This window comes from Macrosteles quadrilineatus, unplaced genomic scaffold (assembly GCF_028750875.1).
Source record: "Macrosteles quadrilineatus isolate MER2022 unplaced genomic scaffold, UCM_ALF_1.0 Scaffold_9__3_contigs__length_116548681, whole genome shotgun sequence".
NCBI classification, from domain to species: Eukaryota; Metazoa; Arthropoda; class Insecta; order Hemiptera; family Cicadellidae; genus Macrosteles; species Macrosteles quadrilineatus.
In genome coordinates this window covers 93,159,340-93,186,914 of record NW_026542602.1, presented here as the reverse complement: position 1 = coordinate 93,186,914, position 27,575 = coordinate 93,159,340, and the positions used below count along the sequence as shown (strand labels likewise).

At 36.0% G+C, this 27,575-nt stretch overlaps 1 protein-coding gene across 3 annotated transcripts in view; it reads left to right on the top strand.

Moving 5' to 3' along the window:
- Positions 1–486: 486 nt before the first annotated feature.
- LOC129003878 (fatty acid synthase-like) overlaps positions 487–27,575 on the top strand; it is a 45,078-nt gene continuing 17,989 nt past the window's right edge. The window contains exons 1-18 of one of the 3 annotated variants that reach the window (XM_054432209.1): positions 487–599; positions 11,034–11,269; positions 13,493–13,645; positions 14,116–14,289; positions 15,016–15,216; positions 15,757–15,995; positions 16,714–16,944; positions 17,261–17,452; positions 18,663–18,791; positions 20,640–20,870; positions 21,352–21,541; positions 22,420–22,649; positions 23,307–23,486; positions 24,529–24,653; positions 25,643–25,787; positions 26,088–26,204; positions 26,431–26,539; positions 27,114–27,368. In XM_054432209.1, the coding sequence (XP_054288184.1) occupies positions 11,050–11,269; positions 13,493–13,645; positions 14,116–14,289; positions 15,016–15,216; positions 15,757–15,995; positions 16,714–16,944; positions 17,261–17,452; positions 18,663–18,791; positions 20,640–20,870; positions 21,352–21,541; positions 22,420–22,649; positions 23,307–23,486; positions 24,529–24,653; positions 25,643–25,787; positions 26,088–26,204; positions 26,431–26,539; positions 27,114–27,368 (3,121 nt within the window). In that variant the 5' untranslated portion in view covers positions 487–599; positions 11,034–11,049. Of the gene's footprint in view, positions 600–4,490; positions 4,526–5,954; positions 6,078–11,033; positions 11,270–13,492; positions 13,646–14,115; positions 14,290–15,015; positions 15,217–15,756; positions 15,996–16,713; positions 16,945–17,260; positions 17,453–18,662; positions 18,792–20,639; positions 20,871–21,351; positions 21,542–22,419; positions 22,650–23,306; positions 23,487–24,528; positions 24,654–25,642; positions 25,788–26,087; positions 26,205–26,430; positions 26,540–27,113; positions 27,369–27,575 lie in introns of those variants that run through there. The other 2 variants (XM_054432207.1, XM_054432208.1) reach the window with 2 other exon arrangements.

Sequence of the window (27,575 nt, the reverse complement as noted above, 5' to 3'; positions counted from 1 at the left end):
AGCAGTAAAATTGTAGACACACCTGTTTGTTGGTTGTTTATTAAACAATCAACCATGTAAGTAAACACCAACGGCATAAACACATTTGATCTTTGTTGCCGGAAACACATGAAGAGTTTGCACCAACTCTGCAAAACAACCGTGAAGTAAAACAGAATCAATCAATAAAATTCCATTGTTGGCCGTCCTACTAGATACAACAGGTAGTACGCTTACGCTATGCGGGTGTGACTGACCTAGTCAGCTGGTTAATTGTTGCGCTAAGGTCACGTGAGTTTTTGTCACAGCTGTTGCCGTTGGCTCTCAGCTGATCACCCGACGGCAGGTCTGCCAACCTCCGCGCGTCAAAAGTCCCGAGCACGGTTGCCTAGTGGCAGTGCGTTCGATAGTGTGCTGTGCTTCTATTTCGTTGTATATTGAGCAACTGTTGATAATAATGTGATAATAGTTTTCCAGGCGGTTAGTGCGTGTTTGTTTGATGTTTATTTAATCCTGATTATCGTGTTAATCCTTCTCAGTCTTCATAGATTCCCCTAACCGCCTTGACGGTACCGTAGTTCGCGTCAGTGTACTTTTTGGATACATTTTGTGTCTTTAAGGTAAGTGGGCTATATAGTTATAAATCTTTGTTTGATTTTTGTTAAAGAATTAATATATTAGGATTCTGAAACTGAAAATGTGGGTGTGTTTTTAAATATATTATTATTATAGTCCTAATGCTTGTGATGTAAACCCATATATAAAATACAGTAATATGAATATTATTATAATAATAGTCATCACTTCCAAGCGCAATGTTATTGCAACTAACAATTTTGGTAACACCATTTACTAGTGTTTATATAGTCAATGGTAACACTCATTGCTGTAAATCTATGTTTTAATAGGCTTATGAAACATACATAAAATAACTTGAATAAAAATAAATTTCCTTTATTCCGGTTAACGCGTTGACGAGGCAATGGAATTTATGAAATACCATTCACTGAACAGATAATTTAAACTAAATAAATATGTTACTTATTTAACTATTCGTAACAACAATATTTTTTATAAATAACTACTAAATTGTTCATAGAATTTACCTTTTACTCTACCTCACGTGGCGTTACACAATGTGTAAAGTTGATAAAAAATAATAAGCTTTAGATCGATGTAAACATTGTTTCGTCATTGAATGACAAAAAACTTGAGATACCAATAAGAAGGGCTGCCCAATAATAAGGGGGAAAACAAATCAGAGAATGACAATAATTTTAGATAATTTCCGTGAGAAGTCGAGGAAAACGATTCCACTGAGGATAAGAAGCCTGACGAGAACTTTTCAAATAGCTATAATTTGAAGCTGAGTTAAAATAGGAGATGTTGGCTAGTTTTCCTTCTTTTGCAAGAGTCTTTAAGCGTAAAATTACGTAAAATTAAAGCATAACTGACCCCAATTGCATTACGAACATTTTACATAAATAAACGTGTTATGATTGTGTAATTGTATATTTTAAACTAGTTTAGTACGAACAGTAGAATAGTTAAACGCATGGTGAAGCGAAATAAGTTATAATAATTATGTATTCTAGTAATACAGTATATTCATTTATTGTCGCTGGTTATTTATTTAGAGTAGCTTATATTAAACTTATTGAACGACCGTCCACATGTATATTTACTATTGATCATTGGTTGCTTTTAATGCATGCACTAATAATGAATGGACTATTTATTATTTGCACAATGATCACACTAGTCATCACTCATTTAGTTGTTAGTTAGTACCGATATAATTACTCTTTACGTCAAATTGATTTAGAAACCAAAGAATCGAGTGTTTAGGTTTTAAGACTAATGAAATTTCAAAATAATTTTAAACCATACAGGATTGGACAACATTATGGATACAATGGACAAAGGAGTCACTCAATGGAGCTGCCCTCAAAATACATTGGAATCCCGAGCAAAACTGCCACGCCGACCAAAAATTATATTTTTACGCCATATAAAGGTGTAAAAAGCTTAGTTTTCCTGGTGAAACCCATTGAAAAATTAAGATAGGGGTCTTATTTTACAATATTTTCAGCATAAGTCAAATCGCATAAAATGATGAACCACGATTTCATACTGGGTTGAGATAGACATTATCTTTTGAAAAGGCCTTTAAAACGAGGTGCAACTCGATGTGGCTTGACATTTTTCACTTGCTCTTAAAATGGGTCAAGGGCAAATATTTCGTACTGAACAAAAAGTGTAATATAGGTATGAAGAAGTTTTTCTGGGCAATCCATTGAAAAGTTAAGAGGAGGTATACTGTACATGCTTTTGCCTAACCCTCTAAATCTACATTCATAATATTATTAGATTCTGTGAACAATATTAGCACCTAGCATCTTTCCTTTTGAAATAAACAATATTCAATATCTGGTAGGCTGGCTCAGTAAATAGCTCTTTTGAGTTAAACCGCTTTTCATCTTATCATAATCTTATTTAATCAATTTTATTTTAATTAGGGAGGTTGATCGAATCTTAACTTGAGGATAAGCCTGACCGTTAATATACCCTAAGTCAAACCTGATAACTGGAAAAGTACCTGCTTAAATGTAAACCTTTCCTAATCTCACGTGTTATCAAGATGAACGTTTTTTCATATCAGATTTAACGGAAAATACTAAATTGGGTTTTCTGAAATTATATGTAATTCCTAGCTCTACCAAACATTTTAATGTAGGCCTACACATCATAATCTAGACAATATAATAGATTTGTTATAAATTATTTAATAAGGAATTATTTACTTTATTAAAATCAAGTTTTTTTCTAAATTCAATTCTACTACATACAGTCAAAACGGTTTTCTAATACATACTGTCCATACTGTCCATATGTATGTATCGGGTTTTTTTCAAATAAGATGATTAAAAATTGTTATTGTAAGTTTATTCTATATGGACAGTTTGAATTATTTGGCATATGAGCCAAACTAATTAATTAACGTTAATTAATTATTTATGGCCAAATAATTAAATACTGTCCATATAGAATGAACTTACAATAACAACTTTAAGGCATCTTATTTGCAAAAACCCATACATAACCTGTTGTATCAGAATACCGTGCTGACTACATGTGGTAGAGAATCGAATTTAGAAAAAAACTTGATTTTAATACAGTAAATAGTTCCTTATCAAATAATGTATAACAAATCTATTATATTGTCTAGATTATAATGTGTAGGCCTACATTAAAATGTTTGGTGGAGATAGGAATTGCATTTAATTTCAGAAAACCCAATTTGGTATTATACCAAATTTCATAAAAATCGGATAATTTTTGCTGGGCGTGTTATCGTGCTAACGGACACACACGTGTATATATGAAATCGAACGGATGGTGTTTTGTGCTCTGTGGACCTCAAAACGAAGAAGTAAATCGGTCCTGAATCTAGGTCTAATCACGTTAACCACGGTAATAGCTTATTCACAATATGCGAAATTCTCTAAAAACAAGTTCTAATGTTTTAAAATTAAATTAAACCCGATCTTTTCAATAACCTGTTCAGAACTTACTTATTTATCAGTATTAATTTACGTATGTCAAAAATGTAACTAAAATAATACAACCAAAAGAACACGACCAAAATCTTGCAAAATCAAGATATTGATATTGATACCAAGGGGAAAACAAGCAAGTTAGTGAACTTTATTTGTGTTGTTTATTGCCTTCGACTATTGATAGAACGATAGAACAGTATCAAAAGCCCATGGGATGTTAAAGAATAATAGGCCTACATTATTTTGTAGGTACAATTTCTTTATTTTGGTAGTACAGTACTTTGACTTAGACATGTGATGATGGTATGAAAATTGAACTATAATAATAATAAAACATACAGTACAACAAAATTATGATTAAGAATAAATATTCGATAGAGAGTAAAAAAAGGTTAAAACATGTTTATTAACACAGCCACAGGAGCGCGAGAATAGGAAAAATCTAGTGACGGGAAACTTTAATAATAATAATACGAACCGTATAAATACACTAAAACATAACACTCAACTCATGGCTGGTTCTAAAAAAGTTAAAATAAAGATGAAATCGCACATACGCAAAACATACTATTAATAAAGGCACCACCAAAACAGTGAGATAATTGTGAATTCATTACAAATTTAAATTCAACTCCCGAATTATTTCCACCCAACTATGTTCAGTAACTGCGCAGCACATCAAACAACGTTTGTTTGTTTTGTTGCTCAATGCTCATATCCGTCAATTTCAAACAAGACACCACTTTTACCGCGGGACGTCATCGGAGTTAAAAACCCGCGAATACCTGCCGCCGAGTCAGGTGATCGTAGGAAGCTCTCTGATTGGCTGGTTCACCTGGTCCGTTGTTCCTCCACCAACCATAACCTATCTTTCTTGTCATTTTCATTTACTGCAGGAGCAGGACTATAGACCAGTGCACGGTAGCTAGGCTAGTGCCTTAGGATTTACATTGGTGCGTGCGAAGTATGGTACTTTTTACCCAAAGGTGAGATTTATAATGTTTTTTTATAATTATCAAATTTAATTTGTGTTGAACAAATTTCCGTGTTTTGATTAAATATTTTCTATCGTAATGAAAATGAAATTTGTTCTACAGCTAGGAGGGTTTCTGTCTTATTTCCAATATCAAAGTCCCACATGAATCTATCCTAAGTTAGCGAGTTTGTGTTATTGGTTGATTTCCATGGAACCAGTAAAAACATCCATGTTTTTTTTCGAATAGCTTTGACAGCTCATTTGTTTACACTATTGAACTGAACATCTACTACAGTAATTGAAACAAATTAAGTGGATAATATTTTGTGTAAAGTAATATGTTTTAAAAAGTTTACTGCGTTCAGCTTATGTGAATAACGCTGCTGGTGTATTGATTGGTTTCCATGGAAACAGTATGCACATTACTTGTTTGTTTACATTATTTATTACTGAGAACTGTGAACTGTTCACACAACACAGCTACATACGCAATTTTTGAAAGGAAATGAAAATTTTATTGAAATTATTTTATGGGATCTAATACAAACTACAACGATGGCAGAGATGTATAATCAATGGTTGTAGGCCTATAACTAAGCGCAGGGGTTTGTTTTGTTTAACTGCATTAAACTTTGACTAATTTATTAGTTAATACTTTTTGTTTTTAGCATAATTACTTTAACTGTTTTAATAACAATGGGTGTGGGTTTCCTGCTTTACGTGTTTTAATGTATATTTAACAATATATTTCAATAAAATATAAAATAGCATTCATTATATAGGCAACAACTATTAAAATAATAAACTTAGCCTGAATATGTATCAATTATTGGTACAGGATTGTGGCATGTTTATAAAACGTTTTAACGAAAGATAAACAATCTAGAGCTTTATTTTGGTAATTATTTGTAAGTAATTTTGTAATTACTGGATTTTTTAATATTATATGAAAATGCCCAAAAGCTTATTAGGATTTCTATGTATAATATCTTTTATGACACTATTGTACAGTTTTATTCTAAACATAAGTAATGATTATTTGATTTTAAAACAAGGCTCATTCGAGCAGATTATCTTCATAATTATGTAAACTACTATCAATAATAATTTAGCCTAATTTTCTTAGTGCTAAATGACTACTCAAACAAAACTGTAAATTATAGAACATAAAACATAACAATAGAAATCAACGACAAGTCCCAATTCCTTAATTCCATTGTCACTATTCAAATTTGCATTCTCATAAACAACCATAAACAATCCGCACCTTGAAAAGTTCATTGTTGAAACAGGCTGGTTGTTGTGGAGTACACCGCGAAATTTCCCCGCCGCTCGATTATTTCCCTGCGAGTATCGAGCTGGTCTTGAGCCGGGGGGGGGGGGGGGGGGGCGTGCTCTCCCATTGGCTCAAAACACATGGTCTGACATCACACCATGATAACGCGCGCAATAAAGGTTTGGACCATAGCTGGGCTCGGTCCTTTGGCAAGTTATATTTCTAAGTGCGAATCAATTTCGGGTTGTGTCCGCGTATACCCTGTTTCGTTCAAACATAAGTTGTGGTGAGTTGAAACTCTTCATAGATTACACTTATAGTAAATGTTTAGTTAAAACTGACTACATTGTATGGATTGGTTTTTAACATGTATATCTTTTATTCAGCTAGGAATGGTAAAAAATATACGATAAAATCAAATGATTGATGATGAAAAAATGAAATGATCAAATGATTTTTTTATTTGTAAAATTATAAAATGTTCCTACATAATGAGTAAAACAAAGTTTTGGTACTAAGTCTAATTCAAAAATAGTAATATCAATAAGTTACATAATATTAGGCGAGCTCAATACTTGAATTTTTGTGACTGTGAACTTCTCGCTTGAAATAATAGGCTATTTGGTGAGGGTAGAGTAGAGTGTAATATTTCCTGCACCTACATAGCTTACACGAATGCACAACACAAATGGGAATTTGATAAATAGGTAGTTTAGACGCGACAATATTGCATTGCTGCAAAATGTAAGACTACACATTCCAAATCAAGTTTTGTATCCGTTTCAGCTACAGGTATTACTAAATAGTAACAACAAATGACACGATATAGATTTGAGTTTTCGTGGATAATTTGAACTACAAAATCACATAGCTATAAACATGTTACAATTCATCTTTAATTTCATTTAAGCAATAGTGCAAATTCTATATAAATAAATTTAGATTAAACACATTTCATTTCAAAGACAAGTTTTGATGTTTACATGGTTTACATGGTCTGTTGCCCATCCAGGCCAACAGACGTAATGTGATATCGTTGTTTTGTTAACAAATAAATAACGTGAGTGTTTTAACAAAGGATTAAATTATAAAATAAATCTTGTCTAAGTTTATCTGTTTATCAATACGATCAAAAACTGAAATAGGAACTGTTAAACAAACTAAGGGGGAATAGTAGTAAGGTAATTATTTCCTATTACCGAAGCTTCGTAGATGATAAATTGATACTATTTTGAATGTTATTAAACATCAACATGTTGACAATTTAGCTGTGTATAGAAGTAGGCCTAGCTACAATTATTATCGTGACACTTGTCATTATCTAGACCTAACCAATCCGTGAATTAACTTATCGGTAATTGTTTGTATTCGTTTCGAGCCCTTTTAAAATTATTTTGCTTTTAAATGCTGTAGATTGTAATTTTATTCTGGATTGTTTTCATTTGAAAACTCAAGACCAACATTATATTCCTCGAATTTGCTGTAAACTTGATTTAAAATTGTTATAACAGTGATTCTAACTAGTCTAATGCTATCTTCACTCATCGATATATAACTATATCGATGTCTTCACTGCAGTTCCAAAATGATTATAACACAGGACCGATAATTTTACAATAATTAAGATGAATAATTAATTGATCACTCGTCCACAAATATCGCTCAAACCATCCATCTATCAGAAAGTAGTTCCAAACAACATTTAGTATAATAGTTTGTTCTAAACGATTACATAAAATCAATTCATCAGTCAATCTGGGTATTTCAAGATTCTAATGTGTCTCGAGCACATTTAAGTCATTTCCGTCAGGTTATCTGATTTTACAGTGATTTTCTTATGACTCACACTGTATAAGTCCTCCAAGAGGATACAAACAATTCTAACCAAAACAACATAGTGATTAACCTCTCAATGCCAAATTAGTTTGAAACGAGAGCTCGCCCCGTGGTCGAAAACTTGACCAAAAGTATATATTGTGCAAACTACTCGATTTTCAACCTGACTGTGTCAATTTCAATTTTAGACATTTTCTATTGATTCGCTTAATAACGTCCCAATGAACCTTAAACACTTCTGTATCCCACAATTATTGTTATATGAACGATAATGAATAGAGTAAATAATGAATAAGCTTTCATGCGATTGCACCATGGTGCATTGTACAGAATTGTGCACAGATGCACAGACACATCGTGCACAACGTGTCCAGTCACAATACTCTTTGATGAACCTACAATAGAGGCAGTTATCTTGTTGCCTGTGTGACGCGTTGAGCTGAGGCTGGCAGTCTGTCAGTAATATCGATATGTCAACTACCTGTCAGAAGTTTCGAATAAACTACCTTTGGAATCATTAAGATTTTGTGAACCATTATATTGTTATACAGTAGTATTTTACCAACCGTCGGATTTTGGAGCAATCCTAAAGTTGCCGATAACATTTTGATTAACTCTGGGAAGATTAGTTCACTCACCTCGCTTTTGTTACGATATATTAGAGTATCCCTTAGAAAAATTAGATTTCCTCTTTCCAAATGTCTCCATAACAAATAGTTGTTGCTGTTCGAGTTGGTTTTCTGGAATTCGAAGATGGATGATTTTATCATCATTTTCATTGAATTCTTTTGTTGTTTAGTGTCATTGATAAAATTGTGCAAAAGTTATTCACTTTCAGTCTTGATTTACAACTAAGGAGCAATGCTCAATATGCATAGGAATAGTATATTTTAGCTTATTTCATGTTGGGGTCGTACTAGTCTACTCGTATTTGCATATGGTTATTTTGTATTCATTTTTCCGAATTGTTCGTAATTGTTCAGAGATTTTGGTTAGCTTGATATCTATTGGATGGTTACTAATTAGATACCTATATTATTAATATTATCAGTTTTTATATATTTATAATACAGTAGTACCATTGACCGGATCGACCCCTTAAATTAAAATAACTTAAACCGTTTTAAATGAACAAAAAAAGTCATTTGATTTAAAACTCTATTTTTTTAGACTAAGTTCAGGCAAAGAAGATCGTTGTACACTCTTCCTAAAAATATCTAAAACCATAGACTACTCGAACTGTCTAAAACCTCTCTACTTTTGACTCTATTCATACACAATTGCGCCCGACGTCAAAAAAACTCGCAGTCCCTGAATGACGTTTCCGTAACCGCACTCAGTTGTGAAATTCGTCTCGTTTTACAATAATTCGAACCAATCAGCCGTCAGCGAGCTACACGCAGATCACAAGGTTGAGCTGATAATTGATGAATTCCACGAATTAAGAAATATTTTTCTATTTCTATTTTCACTAGTTTAGTTGATTGAACATTTTATCTTATAAATTCATACGGTCACGGCCGTCCCGAGACGATTGCAAGTGCGACATCTTGATAAGATAGACGTTGTGCGCGTCAAACAATACAAGTATCAGAAATGTACGAAAGGGTTTAGTCTGAAAGTATGTTAATTTTTAGTCATGGTAATTATTGGTTTTTAATGATGTTTGACTATATTTTGTTATTTTGTGAAACATACTTTAGGTTGCATTGTTGTTATTTACAATTCGGATTGATAAATCGTATATCTTCCACACTACCAAATATCAGGTATTGATCTATTTATTCACTTATACACAATAAAACCCACACACTGACATTTGTATTGTAACGTTAAACGTCAACTTTTATTTTTAGAAATTATAAGCCTACACGAAATATTATCTTTCGGCTTTTCAAAAGAAATCCGAGCCTTATCATGTTTTTTAGTTGATCGGTGTAGAATAACAAGTGGCGTCAAAATTTTCCACCAACACGTCATGTAGACCTAATTGACAAAAATCGGAATATATATCCGGAACAGTTTTGTTTATTTGTAAAATTTCAACGCATACCAATAATTTTTATGCATGCACTACATTATCTAGCTATTTAATTATTCAGATCGTACTTTTTACCAAGTACTGTAATTTATTAGATTGTTTTTCTTGTAAACCCCCCACAGGTTTGCAACTGAAATATTTCACACGTAAATACTTTTTTAAACTCAGAAATGTTGATAGGAGCCAATTACAACCCACTCTTTGGTCGGTCAATGTTTTCATCATGTTTTAATTAGACCAACTACGCACACCAACGTCTATTTTACCCTGGCTGAACAAATTGAACCAAGCAGGGCTTCGCTTGCCAAATCCTGTTTGTTGTTGACAGTATTGTTGCATGGTTGGTTGTATCCGGAGTTTTATACTTTTCTAAAATCGCAACTTCCGTTTCCGCAGAATATTTCGGAAATGCACTCGCTGTCATAATCTGTAACTAATTGAACTCATGAAGCATTTGAAGTAGGTTTGTCGTCGTAGTGTTCGAATTAATACCTTTTTTATAGATGTAGAGTTTTTTGTACCAAAGACACTGTGTGGGAATAACGTAAAACTTGTGGGGTTTTCTTAGTCTATATACGCTCTTGGAAATTACATTCAACTAATTAACTCAATTTACCTATTACGGAATCATGTTTATAACATAAAAAGGTGTCATTTCCCATAGGAAGGTAGACTGATTATGTTTGATCTCTTGAGCTAGTAGACACCACCAACCTTGCTCTACTGCAACCTGTCCTTAGCTGAGCTAAGTTGCGTGAGGATAATTGTTAACAATAACAGCGAGCAAAGTTCTCGAATATATCAGGACGACCTTTCAAGGTCACGTTATCATAGTATCATGGTCGTATAGGTCGGTTTGGCAACACTGATAACAAAAGATCAAAATAGTTAAGCAATTGTCTTCAGATATTTTTTTTTTATTTAAACAGCTGGATAGTTTTGCCTTTAAGTTAAATTTATTTAAGACTCAGAAGAAAGATTTTGGAGATAATAAGTAGGCCTAATTAGTTGTTGTTTAATTCATCATATTAGGTTGAATAATTTAGCATATTGAAAGAAGCGGCTTAATGAATTTGAAATAAATAATTAACCGCTTACATTGTAGCCTATATCAAAAAAATAAAAATAGCCTATCAAACATTTTGAGGTCCTCAAACGTGTTCATTTATTAATTATTTGATATTTTATACTGAAAACCTGTTTTCTCCTACCCCCTTCTCATCAGACCTGCCCTCATTCACTTACGAACTTAAGTTAAATCCCCAAATAAATACTCACTAACTTAAAAATCATGCACCTAAAAAAATTTGATTTTTACTTTAGTCGATCCCTAGCTTGCTATAACTTCATAATTTTCTCTTCCAGAGTACTGAAACAGAGGATGCCTGCACGATTCCCAGAGGTGCCCCAGAGGGAAGTCTCCGGACTCCAGAACGGAAACTCCGGAAGCTCCGGAGTAGGAGGCTTCACTCTGGACGATGATGTCGTCATCTCCGGAATCTCTGGAAGACTCCCGGAGAGCAGCAACATCGAGGAGTTTAAGGAACAGCTATTTGCCGGAGTTGACCTCATCACCGATGACGAAAGAAGATGGCCTTCTGGTTAGTAAAGTCTGGTTTTACTTTGGCAAATAAACAGTCAACTTCAATTTTTGAAAGTGTAGTGTTTAGAAATTTAGGAAGTAACATAGAGAATAAAGATCTTTAAGGATTTTTATTAAGATATCAGGTTTACCAAAATTAAAAAATAAAAATATGGTAAAAGAAAAACACACATCTTTACATTAGATACACAAAAATTAGAATAGCCTACTTCACTTTCCCTGGCAGCATTTTCAGCTCAGGAAGGTCTGAATGAGAGATGTCTTTAGGTGCAACGGTGAGGAGGACGGCTGTCCTCACAAAATCCTTAAAACTTTGTCTCTAGGTGCAACGGTGAGGAGGACCGCTGTCCTCACGAAAATCCTTAAAACTTTGCGATGAAATTATATTCCATTTTCTGCACTTGTGACTATTGTGATAGTTAGAACTTTATGGCCAAAATGAATATGGATGTTATATTTTACAATATTCATTGCTAATGTAAATGTAAATTTGGCAACAGTGTTTGCAAAAATGCAAGTGGGCGTAAAATTTACAAAAGTCATTGCCAAAATATAAGTGAATATAAAACTTACAACCCTCATAAATTTTACTGTGCTAGGTCATGAGTCACTCTATGCATTTTTAACGAGCAAGTATTTCATTTTTACCTAAAGTTATTTGCAAGACTAATAGCAAGCAATGATTTCTAATCCGAAAAATTACTCAATGAAAAATTTATAGTTTACACACATTTACAGTTTACAGTTTTAGTTGTTAAAAACTAGCAATATCATTTAAGTTTAATTATTTCTCAATAGGTGATTGTCATAGGTTTCAAATCTCATAGTCATCCATTATGCAAAGCTTTCTTGAAATATTTACCAACTACTCACTCATACTAGTCATACCACATTACAAACTGTTTATGTTTGTGAGTTGCAAGATAATATTTCTCACCTATCATTCATTTTTGGTTCTTAAGACCATTTTAGCTGATATAGTATTGTTAAAATTTGTATATGTAATTAGCAACTGATTCAATTACAAAATACTTGTGTACTTGAAAGCCACAACCAAAAAGTATTTCCCTGTTTACTTTCAAAGAAGAATGCCTCCAAGTTTCAATTTAGATAACTTATATTCAGTCTTGATTGTAAATAAGCTTCCATGTTTACCTCTGTTACACAGAATTCCCTCATTGTCCTGGGAAAATATCAAGGTTATTGGATGTGTTATTGATGTAAGTGGTTAGAACTAATGAGAAACAATAACAGATTCCACTGTTAAACACCATAATTGCCATATAATAACCATTTTGTTTGTGATAATTGTACTAATAGACCTTTTGAAATATCTATTTAATCTTACTGCATGAAGTGGTAGAAATTCTGGTTATCAAAGATAGGCATAAGATCTTATCGTTGTCACACCTTGAAGCTGTTAAATCATAAATAACTCAGTCTTCAACTACGATGTCTTTTGATTACCTTGTAATTTTAAGGCAAAGCTTTGAATTTAATTTATATCTTTCAAAATGTATAATAACGGTACTACTTTTATCTTTTCTAGAGTATCCTACATAAACTAAAAAAAAATTAAATAGAGAATCATTAATAGCTGACAATTTAGGTTTTCATAATAATTTTCACAGGACAAATTATAAATAAACAGTACCAGTACCACTTTCATCTAGTAGCTAAATATGCTTGATAATTTCACTCTGAAGTGAGGCAATGCATGTGTTTACCACTAATTTTACAATATTTACTGAATGCAATTTCAAGTACCTATTAAAACTTATTCAGCAATTTGGATAACAACTTGAACGTATGTGGCTATAACAAAAATTTATTTAATTAAATCTGACCAAAATTTAAACGTTTCCTAAAATTTGTCAAGAATAACTTTTTCTTTATTTACAGTGATTTATACAGAAAGATATTGTAGAAACGCAATGGCCGTTCCTTCTCTCCTCGTTTCCTATTGTGTTTTATTTTGCTGGAAAAAGCTAAACTACAATCAAGTTACGTTTGATATTCAGACCCGCTTTCTGGGCCCAGGGGCGCAAAAGGTTTTTTTGTTTGTTGGGGGTGCAAGGAAAAGGGAGAGGGGCGCCTAAGTCTCTCGGGCCCATAGGGATAGCGTGTCACTTGTAAACTCCAGGTCTAGGCCTGATGATATTGTGGAAGGATCAATCATTAACCAAAGTCTTTGACCTAATTGTAAATGTTTGTTACACAGGCATGTATGGTCTGCCCACCAGGACCGGCAAGCTGAAGGACCTCAAGCACTTTGACGCTACTTTCTTCGGCGTCCATGCCAAACAAGCCCACGTGATGGACCCTCAGTTGCGAATGTTGCTGGAACTGACCCATGAGGCCATCATTGATGCTGGTGAGTCTTGGTTACCAACTCTATTTAGTTAGGTCAATACAAGGTTAACTGTGACTACTAAATAATAATTATTTTTTGAAATTAAATACAACTTTAGTATTTTAAAGAAGATGTGGTTTATGTAGAGTTTCACAGCATTTGACTGATTTGATTGAACATAAAACTAGCAAACCAACTTAGCTAAAAGTTTACTCGAAGGTGGATCATGAATTTGACCACCATGAGTGGGTGTGTTTACAACTCCCTACGGGAGAATTAAAGAACCACACTATCTCTTCTGTGTACTCAGTCCTCACCCTGTTCCAAAGCACAGGAAATAAACCGAACTAGTTAGCTATAGGAATTATATACTTGATCCTTGATCCCAAAGTAAAAACATTAAAAAAAATACCAATCCAAATATTTTATGTAATTGTTTAACTTTAGGGTCTACTAAATATTTAATACGATATTCATCACTTTGCCTACAGGTATCAACCCACAGACAGTCCGAGGCTCCAAGACCGGAGTGTTCATCGGAGTTTCTGCGTCCGAGTCTGACGAGTTCTGGACAGCTGATCCTGAAAAGGTCAACGGCTACGGCCTCACTGGATGCTGCAGAGCTATGTTCCCCAACAGAATTTCCTTCACATTTGACTTTTCTGGTGAGTCTCAAAGACATACCATTCACCATTCCAAGATTTATGGATGAAAGGTCATTGTCAAAATTGGGAATAGGTTCCTTGCTGAAACTTGTAAAAGATTAAACCATTACATTTAATGGGTTTTCTCCTGTGACACTTTTGTCATAAATTATTTTTTAGTTAAATTTTTGTTAAAATGCCACACAATAATGTTCATAACTAAAGTCATGTAACATTCCTACCTGAAACTATTCAGGAGTTGGTGAATATATGTTATATGATTTTTAATTGGTACAATCATTGACTACACAAACCATAGATGTAACACATATAGGTACCATTAGTTTGTGGATAGTGTAAGAAGCTATTCAAGTGGTAAAAAGTGAGTACTAATGTGCTAACTGGTACCACCCCTATATTCCTGTCCTGCGCAAACTACTTTTTATTGACTCCCTTTATGTTCCAGTGACTCATGTATCAAACAGACTGCCTTAATTGTAAATACATGTTTTATACTTCTAATATACTTTACCCTAAGGAGCATGACATCATTTAAAAGTTTTAAGAAAAATGCTATGTTCTAGCCAAATGATTTGGCAACTATGTAACTATCGCCACAGTCATTTATCTGTAATTTGATCCATTGTAGCTCGGTTCCAGAGGTAAGTTTAGTTAATGGTGCATCCCTAAGTTGGAGAACCGATCTGTATTTATTTACCTACATCTCTGACTCCGACCATGTTCCAGGTCCTAGCTACGCCATCGACACCGCTTGCTCCAGTTCCTTGTTCGCCCTACACCAGGCCGTGGCTGCCATGAGGTCAGGCCAGTGCGACGCTGCTATCGTAGGAGGAGTCAACCTTCTGCTCAAACCCACCTGCTCCCTGCAGTTCCACAGACTTAGCATGTTGTCCCCCCAGGGCATGTGCAAGGCTTTTGACTCCTCCGGTGGGTTCAATGTTTTGATAGTAAAACCTGAGTAGTATAAAAAGTTGAATGTAAAAATTAAAAAATGTGTGTATTATTTAAAAAATAGTTTTAACAATACAAATATTTTTATTTTATATTTAGCAATTAACTAACTATTTAGGATTCTCAAAATCAAACAATATCTTAGACAATAAAATAAAATTATGTCAGTATTTTAATTCACATAATCTCAGACCCATTCTTGCTGATACACTATATTTACTGTAATCGAAAGATTTTAATACAATACTTTAAGTTTACAATAGTTACTAATTGTGTGTATTAACTGTCTCTCTCTTATTCCAAGACTGCCAATACATGCAAAAAAATGTATATACCTTTTTTTATTTTGGTTTGAGTTTAGTCCAACAATCTTAATTTACCTGTTGGAAGCTCATTTAATGACCCCAAAGCAAAAAAAGAACAATTAAGGTATTCTAAGAAGCCTATCAAAACTAAAGCCCCATATAACGCAACTCCCCATTTTTAATTATTTTTCATTCATAACCTTTTTCACAGGTAACGGATACGTAAGGAGTGAGGCTGCTGTGGTCGTCTACCTTCAGAAGGCAAGAGATGCCAAGCGTGTTTACGCAACCGTCGTAAACTCCAAGACCAACACTGACGGATACAAGAGCCAAGGTATTACCTTCCCCATCGGAGCCATGCAGAACCGACTGATCAGAGAGGTGTACTCCGAGTGTGGTGTAAGCCCTCACGAAGTAGCCTACGTTGAGGCTCATGGAACTGGAACCAAGGTACGACTCTTTGGTTGTATTCTGACTTAAAGAATTTGTTACATTATTTCATTCACACACTTACTTCTGCAGCTATACAGGCCTTTGGCTTCTGCTACAACTCCCATCCAATTCATCTGGCTCTCCAACACATCTCTCCAGTTTTGTTTTATTAAAGTCCTCAGATCTTCCTGAGCTTCATAAATCCACCTTCTTCTTGGCCTACCTCTTCTTCTGGTCCTTTAAGTTTTCTGCCACTACAATTCTTTTGTCTGCCCTCTTTGGGCTTCGTCTCTTAATGCTATTTAATTTAATAGTGTAAATTGGAATTCTCTCTGCAAATTGAAGGTGATCAAATTTATCTCTACTTAACTGATGGTTTGTTTGGAGTTCTTCCAGCGAATATTCTCTACTGTCAACCAATAGAGATGAAGTCGGGTAAGTGTTCAAAGTTCTTTATCTGGTTCTAAGAACCTGCTTAGATGCTCTTATCATCTGTTTGAATCATAAAAGCTGTAGGAGGCCCCGTTATTGCCTTTCCTAGGAATTTTAACCTTCTGAGGCTAGGGCTGTACAGTGTACAGGTCAGCTACAAGTGTTCAGAAGATTCCACCTCTGCCACAAAACCAGCATTGGTCTTGTTTGACTTAGCCCTGTTGTTTTAAGGTTCTTAGCAGTTAGATTACTCCAAAAACTATGTTTTTGTTATAATAAATCATAATGTTGATTTTTGCCGTAGGTTGGAGACCCCCAGGAAGTCAACTCCATCGCAGACTTCTTCTGCAAGGACCGTCCCACTCCTCTGCTCATTGGGTCAGTCAAGAGTAACATGGGTCACTCCGAGCCGGCCTCTGGATTGTGCTCTCTGGCCAAGATAGTCATCGCTATGGAGGCCGGACAGATCCCACAGAACCTCCACTTCAAGAACCCTAACCCAGACATTCCCGCTCTGAACGACGGACGTCTACAGGTAAGCTTACTTTGTTGCAGAGAGGTATAACTTTCTGGTTTTGCTTAGATTTTAGTATTGACAAATAAACAATCAAGAGTTTTTTTTGTTCAGTATTCATTTAGTAAACTTGTCAGCTGATGTTTTTTGACTACTGTAATAGAAAATGTTCACCTGAACTGTTTGAAAAGATTCCAGATATTGTCAAATACTATTGATAGGTAAATGTAAACAATAACTGTTATTTGCATATTGTTTAATCACAACAATGCTTGTAATATTGAGAGTTATGCTTGTAAAATGATTCTCATTTAACCTCATACATTGTGTTTGACAGGTTGTCAACAAGAACTGGCCCTGGAACGGAGGCTATGTTGCCGTCAACTCCTTTGGTTTCGGAGGTGCTAACGCTCACCTCCTTCTGCGCTCCAACCCCAAGCCCAAGGCTCCTGCCATCCAGGACAACATCCCCCGCGTCGTTGCTGTCAGTGGCCGAACCCAGGAGGCTGTCAACAACTGGCTTGACAAGGTAATACTCATAATCATTTATCTCATTTAAGTATAGACAATAGAACATGAAATGGTGTCTGTGTTAGAGAAATCCCCACAGTTAAATCCATAAGAGCATTTAGTTTACTGATAATTTTAATTATTAAAACAAAAATATTTCAACCAATTTCCACAAAAAAACATGACTTAGCGGACTAAACGGTTTCAGTGACTCGAAAGTTTGACTCGAAAAAAGGTATTTTTGTGATCAATACATATAAAAATCATACTCCTTAGTAGATTTGTCATCCTTATGGAACAGCTGAAGCCAATTTTATTGTTTGTTCTGTACGTCCAACTGTAGAGGTTATGTTTTGTTTACAATTTGTTTCTTGTTATTTCAGTAATTTAAAACCTCATTTAATCATATAAAACGATTTAATCATAAAGAATAACTGGTCCCCTAGTTATATAACCAAATAGTAAAGCACAAATCATGAAAATAACCCTAAAATAATAGAAACAAAATGTGGTCTACCCCAGCGATCAGTGTGGACTTACATGAACTAGACATGAAAAACAAGCTTCAAAATTTACAATGGGATGAGGAGTGTTGCTTAGTCTATGATATAACCTACTTATGTAGGGTTAATTGACAACTGGTACCCACTGTGAGATAATTTTTAATAACTGTTTGTATTTAAATAAATTAACACAAATTATTTAAGTGGCCAAATTAGTATTATATTTTATTAATTATTTGCAGGATTAGGGTTTGGGGGCTTATGGAAAGGAAAGAGATGGGGTGTGGCCACATAGCCTATAGTTTAGCTGGATTAAAGAATTCTTTACTTTTACTTCTAACTAAAGAAATCTTACCTACTTTCAAAAGTAGGCGTTAAAGAAAATTAAGGAAACTTTATGCATTTTGGAAGAGTTGGAAACAGTTGCAGACGTTTTGGTAGCTTCAAGAGATTATTGGAAAAAGAGAGAAAATTTTGGATAAATACTCCTTTAGATAGAGTTGTTTGAATGTCTTTAACTAGATTGCAGCACCAATCAGAAAACTGATCACAACCCATTGTTCTCTCATTGTCCGCTTAAGTCCAGGAGGGATATGTTACTGACGATCTATTGTCAGGATGGCTCAAACAAATATAATGTGTGAATAAATTATGCCAGTTATTATCAGATGCATTACCAGCTGTTCGGATACTTCCCCCAAGATAATTTTATGTTGATGTTGACAGATCGAGAAGTCAAAGCGAGACGATGAGTTTGTAGCTCTGCTCCACAACATCCACAGCTCCAACATCCCGGGACATCTCTACAGAGGTTACACTCTCCTGGACGCCCCCACCCCTACCAGGGATGTTTCGGTAAGTGCTGCCAACCACATCAGTGAAAGTTTGATTAAACATCAACGCTGTCTGTGGTTACATTCATATTGTTAGGTGAATCCTGTATACAATTTAGCTCCAAGATGTGAAATTTGATTCAGTACAGTTAAATAAAGATTGATTGAGTTTTATCTATCTCCGACTTACAGAACATCCTACTTTTAACACCACACCAATAGTGGTTTAGTAATGTAAATAAAAGGTAATAAATATTTTTCCCACTTGAATTTATACACATCATGTTTTTAGTAGGGATGGACGGGATTGAATTTTTAGTTCGGGACGGGACGGGACGGGATTTTTATTTCCTTCCCGATTTTCGGGACGGGACGGGACAGGATTTTATTTGTGCATAAAAAGAAAGTCTTGAGTATTGCAGTTACCAAAAAAAGACATACAAAATCAATTTTTACCGTTTGTGGTACTGATCTATAAAAACCAAAAAATGGGTAACAATATACAGGTACCTATAGAAACTTGTGACTCGCGGTCACGGTGCGATCGTCAAAATAACCGCGGTCACGGGGTGATCATCGGTATGACTCGCGGTCACGGGATGATCGTCGGTATGACTCGCAGTCACAGCATGATCGTCAGTATGACTCACGGTCACGGCGCGATCGTCGGTATGACTCCGCGGTCACGGCGCGATCGTCGGTATGACTCCGCGGTCACGGCGCGATCGTCTGTAGGACTCCACGGTCACGGCGCGATCGTCTGTAGGACTCCACGGTCACGTCGTGATCGTCGGTATGACTCCGCGGTCACGGGGTGATCGCTGGTATGCCTCGCGGTCACGTCATGATCGTCGGTCCAATAATCGCGGTCACAGCGCGATCTTTGTTATGACTCGCGGTCACGTTGCGATCGTCGGCATGACTCCGTGGTCACGTTGCGATCGTCGGCATGACTCCGCGGTCACGGCGCGATCGTCGGTATGACTCGCGGTCACGGTGAGATCGTCGGTAGGACTCCACGGTCACGTCGTGATCGTCGGTATGACTCCGCGGTCACGGGGTGATCGTCGGCATGACTCCGTGGTCACGTTGCGATCGTCGGCATGACTCCGTGGTCACGGCGCGATCGTCGGCATAACTCCGTGGTCACGGCACGATCGTCGGCATGACTCTGCGGTCACGGCGCGATCGTCGGTATGACTCGCGGTCACGATGAGATCGTCAGTAGGACTCCACAGTCACGTCGTGATCGTCGGTATGACTCCGCGGTCACGGGGTGATCGTCGGCATGACTCCGCGGTCACGGCGTGATCGTCGGTATGACTCCGCAGTCACGGCGCGATCGTCGGTATGACTCCGCAGTCACGGCGCGATCGTCGGTAGGACTCTGCGGTCAAGGCGTGATCGTCGAAATGACTTCGTCTCCTGCGTTCGCGGACCTATCGCTCGCAATAGCGGCGTCAACGGCACTCGCGAAGCGGCAAAATCGCCAACGATCGGACCAAATCCCGTCCCGAAAAATTCCCGAATCAAATGTAATCCCGTCCCGATAATCGGGAATATTTTTTTCCCGAAAAATTCCCGAAATTTCGGGACCCGTCCATCCCTAGTTTTTAGTAGTTGCAATCACACCCCCAAGCATACCAAAAGTATTCCCTATCTAGATACCTATTTTAAGACTACAATCCTGAAAAAATTAAAAATTAGCATGATTCAGGTTTAATTTTCTTTAACTATATTTCTGAAACATATTACACATAATATTTTCAGTCATTCACCCACAAACATTCTCTATTTAGGCCTACAATATTTTATTTTCAAACAATTTTACCTTTAGTTCCCACAACTAAAGTGTACTTTGTTGTTACAGCAAGTGTCAGCAGACAAGCGCCCAGTGTGCTTTGTGTTCTCTGGCATGGGTTCTCAGTGGGCGGGAATGGCCAAGGGTCTGATGAACATCAAGCCTTTCGCAGACGCCGTCGAGAAATGCGCTGAGGCCCTTCGCCCAGAGGGTGTTGACCTCAAGTCCATCCTTCTCAGTGAAGACCAGAAGACCTTTGACAACGTCCTGAACTCCTTCATCGCCATCGCTACTTCTCAGGTTAGTTTAACACAGTTCCTACACTTAATTCCATGTTCACCGTGCAGTACAGGTCCTATAGGTACTGGAAACAATGTGTATATTGTCATGCGAGTTTGGTCAACTGTCCTCGGGACCCTCGTAAAGCCGCTAAAGCACATTTGACTTATTTCTTTGCATTTGTGCTTTTTTTTTTAATTTTATTGTTATTTTGATTTATGTGGATTTTGGCTTGAAAATGAGTGGTAAAAAGGGTACAAAAAAGGTAAACAAGACATATCCAGCTATATAAGTATCAACTTTAAGGGAGAAAATAGAATTTTGACAGTAGCATATTTTGAGAGCTTGAGAGTCATTTAAGCATTTTTTTATTTGAATAAAAATTAGCTTCAGCTGATCCATATTCTCGTAGAACTGAGAACTGAATGTCTACCTCAGTATTCAAAAGTCAATACTTGCAAATACCCCATACATACTAATAATTTCATATGTCACTCCCCAGGTTGCCCTGACTGATGTCCTGACCTCCGTTGGTATTGTGCCTGACGTGATTGTTGGACACTCTGTAGGAGAGCTTGGCTGCGCTTACGCAGATGGAACTCTCACGGCTCAACAGACTGTCATGGCTGCGTACTCTCGTGGTCGTGCCATCCTCGACTCCAAACTACCTCCTGGATCTATGGCCGCTGTCGGTAAGTCTAGATTCTTCACCCTTGAATGTATAGTTAAAGGATTAAACTGTTGTATTAATGTTTGTAACTATATTTAGCATAGTTAATGATGTAGTTAATGGGCAGAAAAGTATCACTAAAAGTTGGTCAACAATACCACCTGCTAGTGCATTGGATTCTTTGTCAATCTAAAGTTTTATTTACGTACATATACACAAATCAAAATCTACAAAATTTACTCACTTTGTCTACTTTGCATTAGAAATTCTGTTTACGTTGTTATTTGGTGTATTGTTACCTCAGACCACTCACTAAAGCTGAGCTAGCAAATACAAATTTTGCAAAAATCCCCCAAAAAGGTTAAAGTTTTTATTTGAGCATTTACTCATGACAAAGGTTTTTTAGTGTATGATTTAATTTTGTTATCTGTTTTTACCAAGAGGAAAAAATAAGGATTAAGGAAAAACCAATTTTTAAAATATCCCCCATTGATTACAAATTACAACCAGGAGATGTTTACAAAAGTCACATTTCCAACTAAAACAATAATGAAAGAATCCAATTAAAATGAAGTAGGACTACTACCTTCTGACGACCCCTTGTAGAGGACAAAATATAATTGTGTTGTGTTGTGACCTTTGGTGAGCTATAAACTGCCTGGAACTCTTTTCTTCTGTAAGGTAGTTGCACATCCATTCCGTCTTCCTTAATGTATTTCCAGTAAAATTAGTGTATTTGAGATATTCTTTTCTGTCAACCTTATAAAAGGTTGACTCTTTCTATACAAAATGCACTCAAATAAAAATTAAAAGATCTATTGAACCAAGACTTTCCTCTTGTTCATGATGTAAAAACTTTCAACATCCAATGAAAGACTACTAAACTGAACTTGTTCGCAGGTTTGTCCTGGGAGGAGGTGAAGGCCCGTGCTCCCGCCGAGATCCAAGCCGCTTGCCACAACAGTGAGGACTCTGTAACCATCTCAGGTCCTCCCGACGCACTTAAGAAGTTCGTAGCTCAACTCCAGGCAGAGAACATCTTTGCCAAGGAGGTCGCCAGCTCCGGAGTGGCATTCCACTCCAAGTACATCCAAGAAGCTGCTCCCAAGCTGAGGTCTCGATTGGAGGCTGTAAGTATTCTAAAGTAATTGGATTTAATTAAGAATATTTGATTTAGTATAACTATGACACCATAAGGAAGTATAGTTTAAAGAGTGGTGAATGAATGAGAGAGTATTTTTGTTCCTGGCTAAAATCAGACTATTTTCTAAAAATCCAAACGATAAAGGACAACTGGGTCCAGTTTTAAGCCATAAAAACTATGTAGCAGATGATTGGAAACATAGTACAAAGGGATATTTGTTTGAAGAGATCTTCACAACATTTAAAAGAATTGTTTTGCTTGAATGTGTTTCATTTCAATTTTATATTTAAGTTGGAATGGGTAATGATGAGTATTGGAAAATTGTAATTCCATAACCATCAGACCACAAATGCATAGGCCTAATCAAATTTATTATTATTTACACATTTTGCATTTCAGTAGTCATTGTAAAATCATTTCTTCTTGTTTAACAAAACTGCAAAAATAATCATTCATCCAACACTATTTACTCTGATTGTTGTCAGATATATTAAACACTATAATATTCTGTTTAGAGATAGACTAAATTAAGAATTTCTTAACCCCAAGAAGAAACTGAGAAACATTACAAATTTACTCTGCTACCCCATAGTTACTTTTGCTATTTATTGAGAGGTGTTTATGATGTTTCTCTCTTTGGCAGCTTATCCCGAGCCCCAAGCCACGCACACCCAGGTGGATCAGTTCCAGTATCCCCGAGGCATCCTGGGGAACACCCCTCGCCCAGCAGTCTTCTGCGGCCTACCACGTCAACAACCTGTTGTCTCCTGTGCTCTTCCACGAGGCCATCCAACATGTGCCTGAAAACGCCATCGTCATTGAGGTATTCTAGATTTCTGTGATTTTTGCTCAAGTTCTTTAACTTTAATCTCATTTATGGAAAGTATACAATAGTAAGATAACAACTGAAAATGGTCATGCTCAATCGAATTCATTAGCTGTACATATTCTTTATTAGTTTAGTATTTTGCTTGTAGAACATCTCTTCATATTTTTTTATTAAAAAACAGTTTTTGAAAATTAGAAATCTTTGGTTTTTGTTGTCAAATGAGTTTTCAGGTGGACATTACCACCAGACGCTTTCCCCGTACTTTAAAGAAGCATCCTCATTAGCTAAGCTAAAGAGCATAACAATGTGGAAAATAATACTGGAACAGTAAGATTTCTTTTTGTGACTTGTTCTAATTTACTTTGTTGGTAATGACATGTTAGAATAGATGTTCCAATAAATAAGTAGAGTAGCCTTAAAATAAAAGTAAATTTTGCCTAGACTACATACAGTAGACTCCCTCTTATCCAGACTCCCGGGACCGAGGCCAGACTGGATAACGGTTTTCCGGTTAAACCAACATCCCTGAAAACTCGTTAAAATGGACCGTTTCTCAAAAACTAACCCAAATATTTGACTTTATTAGGAGAGCATTATATTTAGACATGTGGTCACCGGTCTCAAATCTTTCTGACCAGAACAGTCGTTTCAGTACCGCCCACTTCCTGCCGATCTAGTCCGGTTAAACCGATGTGCTGATAAAAAATGTCCGGTTAAAGAGATGGCATTCCGCCGAGCGTAGTTAAAAGGTGTCCGTATAAGAGAGAGTTTACTGTACATTAATTGCAATTTTTCACAATCTTATAATATAAATACAAATGAAGAATTCGCACCAGGCGCTTTACCTGCTCTATCTTTTATATCTGTTATACCGTTTATTGTATTGAACAACAAATTTTATAATGAGCCATTTGTGTTATTCGCTGCATTCGCATAAACATGTCAGGTATTTTAAGAGGTAATTTACTTAACGGACAAGAAGGTCCTGAGACTCAAAGCTTGTAATGCATTTTCTTAATCTCACAATGATGTGTAGGTTGCCCCTCACTGTCTGCTTCAAGCCATCCTGAAGCGCTCTCTCGGTCCCAACTGTACCAACATTGGACTGGTCAAGCGACTCAACACTGACAATCTTACCTTCATCCTCTCCAACCTTGGAAAGTAAGTGATAGTCCATCAGAAGAATCACTTGCTGACAAGCCAACTTTTAGACAAAGAACTCCTATATTTAAATTAGTTTCGCACACATTTCTACTTACATGATAAATAAGGAAAATGAGTTCCAACATGACTGTAATGAGCCAAAAACTTAATATAGTGACTGTACTAATTCAATTGTACTAATTACAAACTTTAGTACTTGTGCGTTGAAAATTGTTGTCACGTTCACGTTTATAACATTTTTTGGAATATTCCTTGGAGTGAAGTTAAAACTGAGAGTTAAAACAAGGTTTTACACACTTTTGGCAGCTGTGGATGGAGTCACACAATTTTTTCCTCGTCAGATATCAATTAAAGCTGGCTTATAGGATTTCTAGAGTGATTACTTGACTGCTTCATTACATGTTTAAAGATAGACCGTGTTTCTAGGACCGTGCTCTGTGCATGCACCTAATAATTTTTATTTATTTTTTATTTATTTTTTTTATCACCAAATCTTACAACATTTTATAAACCTAACTTGCTGCAAAAGCCAGGTTTTAATTAATAATAAATTAACACATTCACTACCAGGTCTCACGATTCCCCTCATACAGAGGAGTGTGTCGGCTGGTAGGCAAGGTGTTAATCTGCAGGCTATCACATTAGAGATATTAATTGTAATATACAGCTTCAATCCCAACACATACATTAAAGTTTTTACTGAATCTAATTTTTCCCAGGACTTTATCCCATCATACAATACATAATATACATACCACGTGTAAACATATTTTAGCAGTGCTCGATTTGTAAAAAATGAGGTTCCTGGCTATAACCTATTTTATGTGATTTGTACCTATTTAGTTTTTATGCCAACATTTTTATCTTTCTGAAAGAGAGGTACTGGAACTCTGTTCCGCTGCGTTCCTCCACAAATCAAGCTCTGTATTTTAGGTATACTGAATATGGAAACTACTCCAGAAGCACTGAATATTATTTTCTTTCAGGGTGTACAACGCCGGAGCCCAGCCCAAGTTCCAGAACCTGTACCCTCCCGTATCCTTCCCCGTGTCTCGCAGCACTCCCATGTTGGCTTCCATGGTGGAGTGGGACCATTCCAACGAGTGGGAGGTGGCTGACTTCTCTGGAAAGGTGAGAAGTGGTATACATTACTTGTCTCAAAAGTTTGTCGATATTTTTTGCTGTCAAGTTAGTGAGAATTATTGACGTCTAGGGCCTGGTTTTTGTGATTCTCTTGTATTAAGTATTCCCGCTTAATGTAATTAAATACTAAACAAACGTAGAAAAATAATAGTGGTTTTGTTTTGAAGTATTATCTGTTACAAAATACATTTTTTACCATCTAGGTTATCAAAGAAATCTAAACAACTGTAAACTTCAGGGTACTCTAGCCTGTTAGACGGTTACATAATGATCTCCTTTTGTTTCCAGGGTGGTGGCCGATCTGGTGAGAGTGTGATTGAAATTGATCTAACTAAGGAAGCTGATGCCTTCTTAGCCGGCCACGCGATCGACGGAAGGGTTCTCTTCCCTGCTACTGGCTATCTGGTAAGGGTTTTAACCGTAATTAGGCTTAATTAACTTAATTAGTAAATTTTAATCTGTGTTCAATGTTAGGTTATGAATATGATATATTTTCTGCTTTTCATTAAATTAACATTCAGTCATGTATTGCAACTCTAAAAAATATCAACTGAAATATCCTGCCTTCTGTTGTTTTATTGAATGATCAGTACTTTAATTGAGTATTTTTATTATTTTTTTATTTTATCAGACCCTGGTGTGGAAGACCTTTGCCAAACTACAAGGCAAAGACTACGAAGACACGCCAGTTATCTTGGAAAATGTGCAATTCCACCGTGCCACTATCATGCCCAAGGAAGGTGGGTTTGTATTTCATTAGTTACAAGTACAATGGCGTAGCATTATTGTGCGGTTAACATTTGATTGTTCTTTGTACTTATCACATTTTTACAACTTGTAATGCTACGGTGTAACATTTTTCTTTCGCAGTAAAACAGTTTTTGTTAATATTGACATTAATCATTATTAAAAGCACTGTAAATGTAAATTGTATTTTACTATTCAAATTCAAATTCAAATTCAAATTTATTTATTTGTGATAATACAAAATCTGGCCTCGCCAAGTTTGCAAAACTTGTCGGCGAGGTCCAACTGATTCACAAAAATGTAACAAACAAAATTAACATTTTTTTTTCTTTTTCTTTTTACAAATATAAATATTCTAGCGCTACTAATTCCATGGCGGTTTGTGGCAGGCACCTATCTAAGCTACATAATAATGGCAGCAGAAATGTAAAATTCTAATATGGTTTGAAAAAAATTGCTGATTTATAATCAATGCTTCATTCCGAAGTCTTTGTTCTCCTGGTTCACTATATTTTTAACATTTCAAAATAAACACTTCTTTAACAGTAACTATTATCTACTGTGCAGGATCTGTCAAGTTCCTGATCAACATCTTTGATGGAACGGGAGACTTTGAACTTGTGGAGGGAGGAAGCGTTGCCGTATCAGGACGTGTCAGACTTCCGGAGGATGTAGAGAAGGAACAGCTGACTCTCCCCCCACCACCCAAACCTCAGGGAGACTTCCTGGATCTAGAAAGAGCCGACATCTACAAGGACCTGCGTCTGAGAGGTTACGACTACACCGGAGTGTTCCGCGGCGTCTCACAGGCTGATAACAAGGGTACGTTTAACAATTACTGGAGTTAAGGTTTTGATAAGTTTTTTGTATATTATTTTTGTTGATAAACCGACAACACCATAATAAAAAAATTGGTTAAAAACTATTTGGGCAGTATCAGACAGTAAAAACCAAAATTTTTAAAACCAATATTAGCCATAATTACACAATGGCATGGCCTTATACTTTATATTTATCTCCTTCCCTGTG